Source organism: Colobus angolensis, unplaced genomic scaffold, assembly GCF_000951035.1.
Source record: "Colobus angolensis palliatus isolate OR3802 unplaced genomic scaffold, Cang.pa_1.0 Scaffold200, whole genome shotgun sequence".
Lineage (NCBI taxonomy): Eukaryota > Metazoa > Chordata > Mammalia > Primates > Cercopithecidae > Colobus > Colobus angolensis.
In genome coordinates, this window is record NW_012115156.1 from 439923 (window position 1) to 447577 (window position 7655).

At 39.3% G+C, this 7655-nt stretch overlaps 1 protein-coding gene across 1 annotated transcript in view; it reads left to right on the forward strand.

The window, feature by feature from the left end:
• FRAS1 (Fraser extracellular matrix complex subunit 1) overlaps positions 1-7655 on the forward strand; it is a 455628-nt gene that overhangs the window by 426439 nt on the left and 21534 nt on the right. Inside the window, exons 67-69 of the mRNA XM_011941729.1 lie at positions 1506-1656; positions 3786-3893; positions 4898-5057. Coding sequence (XP_011797119.1) covers positions 1506-1656; positions 3786-3893; positions 4898-5057 — 419 coding nt within the window. The remainder of the gene's footprint in view (positions 1-1505; positions 1657-3785; positions 3894-4897; positions 5058-7655) is intronic.

Genomic DNA, 7655 nt, shown 5'->3' on the forward strand with positions numbered 1-7655 from the left:
TAAGTAATATCATGAGGGCTAAAGGAGGATAAACAAAAACAAACAAGGGAAAATTAATTTTGCCAATCAGCTAGAGAGTTTATCCAAGTTCCGATAGTGTGATTGGAGTAGGTGTATTTAGCAAAACCAGTGTATAAGGGACAGAACATGGTACAAGGTCCAAATAAAATCTGGAAATTTTCTTTAAAAAGGAAATAAGAGGGCCGGGAACAGTGACTCACACCTGTAGTCTCGGCACTTTGGGAGGCTGAGGCTGGAGGATCATTGGAGCCCAGGAAGTTGAGGCTGCAGTGAGCTATGATGGAGTCGCTGCACTCCAGCCTGGCCTACAGAGAGAGACCCCATCTCTTGAAAAACGAACAAAGTAAGGCATGTCAAAGTGGAATTTTTCAATGAGTATGGAGTTAGTTGAGTCTTTTGAGAAAGCTGGCATCAAATTTTAAAACCCTGACAACTTTGAATATTAAAAAAAAAACTTCAGAAAAATATTAAAGCCTTTGGTTTTTTCCTTAATTACCCATAGAAACACTTTACACTGTATTTTCAAACAAAAAAATATAAGTCTCATAGTATATTGTAGTAATTAACCAATGATAAAATAAAATTGTTTTAAACTAAGTTTTTTGTTATAAATATATATATATTTATGGAAGAAAGCATAAAAATATTTTTAAAATGTGTAAACCAACTCCCCACTCACACACACATATACAGCTATCTTCACCATAAAAGCTTCTGCTACCATTCTGTTACCTTTCCATCCAGTTTTGTTCATTACGTAGTAAAATAAAAATGATCGGGTCAAATTAAAAGCAGGGAAACAAATCTCCTGAGAAGGAATGTTCTCTTGGAAGTGTGAGGTGCTGCCTTTTCAAAACTCTTTCCAAAGCACTGCATGGGACTAGAAATTACTGAAGTACGTGCAGCTCTGAGCTGTCCATTGGTGAGCTTCCTAGATACGATTTCAATGCTCGGGCCCTTTGTTCCTGGAGCAGGAGATTAGAGCACTCACTGAAACATCCTGAATTAGGCACAGGTTCCTCCCAGGCGTCCGGATGTGGGTATCTTCCTGATGATGGTTGACTTGGGCTCTCCTACGGGTCACTGGCAAATGGTCAACACAGGGAGTTTGTACTGAATGGTAGATCCCACATCCACCGGGTTGATCCTTGGGAATAATTGTGATATTCTAAAATTTCAGCCAGATCTTCTGGCAACTGAACAGAGCTCATTCTCCCACTTCAAAAGTATTTTTCATCAAATATCACCTCCTTAGAGAAGCCTCTGCACATGACCCTGTCTAAAGAAGCATTCTGGCCACTTTCTATTCCATTGCTTCCTTTATTTTCTTAAATTAGTAAGTGCAATCATGGGCACTTGCTTAATAATTATTGAATAAGTGTGCGACTACGTGGGTGAATGAAAATGAAACCAAGATGCGGTGATAATATGCCTTTTCATCCCCGGGGAGAAATAACTCTGTGTGCTTCCTGCTTCCCCGGCAGGTGAGGGACTCTGCTCAGTCCTTCTTGACAGTGCACGTGCCTCTGTATGTGTCCTACATCTATGTGACAGCCCCCAGGGGCTGGGCCTCCTTGGAGCACCACACCGAGATGGAGTTTTCTTTCTTCTACGACACTGTTCTCTGGAGAACAGGTATGCCCATTGACGCCTTAACTATCCCTTTAGTTAGGGCTTCACTCAAGCAAGATTAAAAGAAGAGTAGTGACTTTTAACAGTAGCTGCTTTTCTCATCCTGTTATCCCATAGACAAAGTGGGGCCACCTCAAGTCTGGAAAGTGAAGATCTGGGGTTCCTGAAAAGAATGATGTCCTTCTGTCCTGATGCTGGAAGGTCTCAGCCTAGATAGCTAAGGTCCCAGAGTAGAGGATAGCAAGTGACAGATGAGTCCTCTACTGCCCCTGAGGGATTCAGAGGGGTGTGTGTTCTTTTGGAGTATAACCCAAATAATCTTCATTTTCTCCTAGTGAAAAATGGTGTGGTTCATGTTTTTTACAAAGCAAAAGGATCTTCAAATCAGATGCATGGAAATGGAAAAATGTGTCAAGAGCACTTGAAATATTTATGTCAAGTAGCCCACTTTATTCATTTGGCAAAGCATCAGCTCTTTAACTGCATCCTCCAAAGAAGGAATTTTAACCTTCTGAAGTCAAAGGCTGTGATGCTGAATGTTTAAAATGACCTTTCCCTCAGGCTCATCCCCTTCCTGTCCTCTCTGGGAGGAGCCCCCAAGAACTAAGTGGGAGGCAGCCCTTCAGCTGGGAGCCCACACCTCACCCCCCCCCAGTTTCCCCACCCACCTCCTCCTACTGCTTCCACATAGATACTCCTTAAAACGCCCCAATTTTCTCCTCCACTATCTCCAATGCTTCTTGGTTATTTTTGTTTTTCTTGTTTTTTTTTTTTTCTCATTTTTAGTGTCCTGTACTTCACACACTACCCCAAACCTATTTCCCCAAACCCATTTCCCCTAAATTCTACTGCTCCCATCCTCCCTCTTTTCCTCTCCAGGGGTGATGTGCTTTATCTGAGGCAAACATACTAAAAAGAAACAAAAAAAAAAAAACAAGAGTTTTCTTTTGAGAAAGCTTCATCTCTACTAATTGAAAGTACAGTCATCATTCATATCTATTAGGGTTTGGTTCCAGGACCTCCCCCAGATACCAAGATCTGAGAACGCTCAAATCTCTCATATAAAATGGTGTAGTATTTACATATAACCTATACATATACTCCCTTATGCTTTAAATCATCTCTAGATTGCTTATAACACCTAATACAACATATATGCTATATAAATAGTTGTTACACTATATTGTTTAGGTATAACAACTATATACTATATTGTTTTATATATGTGTACTATATATATATAACAACTGTATACTATATTGTTTAGGAAATAATGACAAGAAAAACAAATCTGTATATGTTTAGTGCAGATGCATTTTTATTCTAATATTTTCAATTTGAGGTTGGGTGAATCCACAGATGCAGAATCCATGATGTAGAACAGATCAGATACAGAGGGCTGACAGTGTTGTCCTTTCTTCTATGAAATGGCTTAGGCTCAAATCATTTTTTGCTTTGTATTTCTCATGGGAAAATAACTTCAGGCAGCTTTCCCACTCTGGGTCAGATAATCCCTTGAGCTCTTGTTTTTGTTTTGTCTTGTTCAACTTCATGTTTCTCCTCCTTACGTTACCCTTTGGTTTTGGTCATTCTGAACTCACTGGGGACCATGACTGCAGTTTCCTTTACTAAAGCCACAGCTTTCTTGTGTCATGCTGGCTTTCTACAAGCTTCCCTTTAATTCTCCTTTGGTTTGAGTACTAAATGTAGCCACCAGGACTTTGTTTATACCTCTGTTAAGTCCGGAAAGGTATCTTGGTGAGGAAAAGAAAATATAGTAGGAAGCAGATGTGCTGTAACCATACCCTGGTATAAAGTTTGGTAGTAAGAAGTTTTAAGAGTCTTTTTTTTTGCTGAACCCCGCATCTGGGCTAAGTGGAATTTACAGGTTTGAAGAGTCTATTTCGAGAACAGTGGAACCGTTACAAGAAAAAAAAAAAAAGAACCAAGTGAAATGAGCTGTCATACAATTTTAATTGGCATATGTTTCTATAGACATATAAATGTTATCTTGTTACATTCAAATAAATATGCAGCTCTACCTGGAGGTGTCCTTGGGATAACTTATACAAGGTTGTTGTCAGGGAGGAATTTTCCATGCCCTAACATTTTCTCTCTGCTTTCCTGCCCAGGAATCCAGACAGACAGTGTGCTCTCTGCAAGGCTTCAGATAATAAGAATCTACATTCGAGAGGATGGCCGTCTTGTCATTGAATTCAAGACCCATACCAAATTCAGAGGTCATATCAATGCCATTTTTTCCCCAACTTTTTATTAAGAAACAGAAAGTCGAAAGAATAGAACAATAAAAAACAGTCGACAATGATTAACATTTTGCTATACATCCATGTGCACATACACGCATACATACCTTTTTTTGTCACATCATTCAGAACCAAGTGGCAGACTTCGTGTCAAGTTACCCAAAATACTTCAGTTGAAATCTCCTAAGAACAAGGACTTTCTCTTATACAGTAACAACCTCATGATCACTTCTAAGATATTTAGCATTGATTCAGTAATATCCAGTCTCTATTCATATTTCCTTTATTGTTCCACAAACATCTTTTCCACTTATTTTTATATTTGTTTATTTTATAACTGCTTACATGAAAAGAAAGAAGTTCCAGTTATGATTCATATGTTACATTTTGATTGTTATATTGCTTTAGTTTCTTTTAATCTAAAATATTCCCCCTACTTTTATTTATTCGTGACACTATTTCAGTGCAGTTTTAAAGAGTGGAGGTATCTTGCTGGTAACATTTACCCTTTTAATGATGTTTATAATTATCCTCTTCTACCATGGACTTGAATGGCCCTAAATGTGACTTTTATCTGATGCTGAAATTTCTATGTATAAACTACGAGACCTTTCTACCTCCAAGAAACATGTTGTTAGAATTTAAAGCTATGTATATTGAATGTTCATTGTCACATAAAGACCCCTATTACTGTGAATATACCCATTAACACCATTTCCACAAGGATGATTCCTTTTGTTTATAAATACATACATATGACTGTGATGACCATCACAAGTAGGACGACGGGCTGGGGTGAGATGCCATGCTATCCCCACCAGTGTGGAATATATTCTAAGGGGCAAAATGGGCTAACCTTAGTTGTTTGAGAGAAGAACATTAATTCAGTTCTCAGGCTTTTGTGGGGCTCTACCACAAGTACAATAAAACTCAAGCTCTACAACAAGTACGATAAGTGCATGTGTTTCCCCTTCAAATAGGACAGTTTGTGATGGAGCACCACACTCTCCCGGATGTGAAATCTTTCATATTGACTCCAGACCACCTAGGAGGAATTGAATTTGACTTGCAGCTGTTATGGAGTGCTCAGACTTTTGATTCGCCATATCAACTCTGGAGAGCCACAAGCTCTTATAACAGGTAAATATGGTGATGGAGACCTCCATGGGTAGAGCTGAGTGGTTTTCCATTTCTTTCAGGAGCTTGAGAAATAGTGCTTTTATCTGAAGGCTAGACTTTTATTTTAAAAGGGGAATTGATAGAAATAAACCTCAGCTGGGAGTGGTGGTGCTAGCTGGTAGCCCAGCTACTCAGGAGGATCGCTTGAGCTCAGAAGTGCGAAGTTGCGGTGAGCCATGATCGCACCTGCAAATAGCCACTGCACTCCAGCCTGGGCAACAGAAAGCGATCCTGTCTCTTAAAAAAAAAAAAAATTAATGAATTAATTAAAAGAAATGACACTCTAGCAAATAAAGAAAGAAATAAATCTTGCTCAGATAAACTTCTGATATATAAATAAGAAGTGCTCACACTTATTCCAAGAGTGAGACCACATCCTATGGAGGGGAACTTAGTCACATGGCACACATGCCTAGAAGGGAAGTCAGGAAATGTGTCTAACTAAAACCTTTATCGAATAAATAAATTTCATTTCAATTACAACAACCTGTACAAAATATAGTATCTCTGATTAAGTCCATGTGTCTTTTACAAGATTTATTCCTCTCGCACACCCAGTATAGAGGTAGAATAGGAATTTAACAAATAGTAAAATATCCCCCATCTAGAAAAGGGAAGAATGGAAAAAAACAAAATTAAAACCACTATAAAAAGGATAAGTGGGCAACCAGGAATCTATCATAAATATATTATCCCCATTTCGTTGATAATGAAAGTAAGAGCCATATTTAGCATTAAAATCTTACTTCAAATTGTCTTGAGAATCATTTTTCAAAAAAAATTTTTCTTAACTTAAAATTTTTGATCTTATATCAGATTTTTTATTGTATAGTGATTCTTTTGAAATTGATATATAATAACCTTCAAGGACTGTGCTTCATGTACTTGTCCCAGTTTACAGACAGGGAAACCGTCCTCCTTTAAGTACTCTGCTGACATCTTCATTGCCACTTGAATGAAGCCCACCCTCTTGCAGCATCCAAGGCCCAGCCTCCCCTCTAGTTTCATCTCAAACCCAGGCTTTTAGCCACATTAGATATCTCACCAATCCCTGAACCCACCAGCCCATCCATACCTCCATGCTTTTGCAATTCCCTTAGCCCTTCTTCCTCTTTTCCCCTTGTATAACTAACTCCTCTGAGACCGAGCCCAGCTCAAATACTGACCCTTTGTGACAGCTTCCCTGACTTCCCATACAGTACTAGCAGCTCCCTCCTCCTGGTTCCTACTCTGTTGCAGCTTCTGCTGTAACACAGCTCATTATCTTATGATGGTCTATCTGCTGGTCCCAGATTTTCACTAGATTGTGAGCTTCTCCAGAGTAGAAGGCACATATGATTCATCTTAAATCCCCAGAACCACAGGTTTTAGCATGTGGTAGGTTCTGAGCAAGCACCTTTTAGGAGCTTACCTTTGAGATAAAGAGACAAAATGCATAGATAAATGACAAAATGATGAACCCCCCCCCAAGCACTCCATGCTAAGCACACTGTATGAGATACAAGGTAATATGAAGACCATAATTGTTCAGGGAAGAGAGAGCCAAAGGCTGGGGAGTTGTATAAGGATTCCTGAAAGAGGTGAGACAACTTATGGTCCATGTTGTGATATGGGAAATGCTTAGATTCTAGTAAGGAGATGAAAAGAACTGCAGGATTAAAGATATGTACCTAAGACTGTGTTTGGCATGTTTGAAGGGATAGTGAGGAAATGGGACCCAAGTAGTATTTAGGAATGGGGAAAAGTAGGACTGAAGGCTTGGGAGGCTATGCTATTTGTCTTGCATTCGTTTGTTCAACAAGTATTTATGGAATGTTTACTGTGTGTCAGAGAAGGTTCTAGGTATCTTGAATATATTGGTAAACAAAATAAAGATCCCTAAGTATAGGACTTAAAGCAAGGAGACACAAAGCAGTAGACACAATAAGCAAAGTATAACATATGTCAGAAGGTGATATGCACTATGGGAAAATGAAAGGTATGAAGCAGGGTAAGGGGAAGCGGGAACGGGGAGACATTATAGTTTTAATTAGAATGTTCCCAGTAGACCTTATTTGAGCAAAGACTTGAAGGAGGTGAGGGAGTTGGCTATGCAGAAACATGGGGAACAGGACTCCTGGTAAAGTTCCTAAAATGGCAACATTTGGGCATGCTTGGAGAACAAGGATGCCCATATGGCTGGCATGAAGTGAGCAGGGAAGAGAGTAATAGACAATAATGCTAAAGAAGTAAGGAGTAGGGGTAGGGTCACAGGGTGGAGCCCTGTAAACCAGTGTTTGGCCTCTGGTTTCTACTCTCTAGTGCAAGGAGAGCCCCTACAGGGTTTGAGTAGAGCTAGACACGATCTAGCCAGGCATGGATTGTTCTGCCTATTTGAATATTTGTATTAATGAAGCGTTACTATCCACATTATAGATGTCAGTTTCCATGTAATTTAAATATAGTATACAAAGCCTCATTTCCTGCTGATCCAAGATTTGATGGAAAACTGCAGACATACAGACTTTTAGATTAGGAAGGAGCTTAGAAAATAGGAGAGTAGCCGGGCGCAGTGGCTCA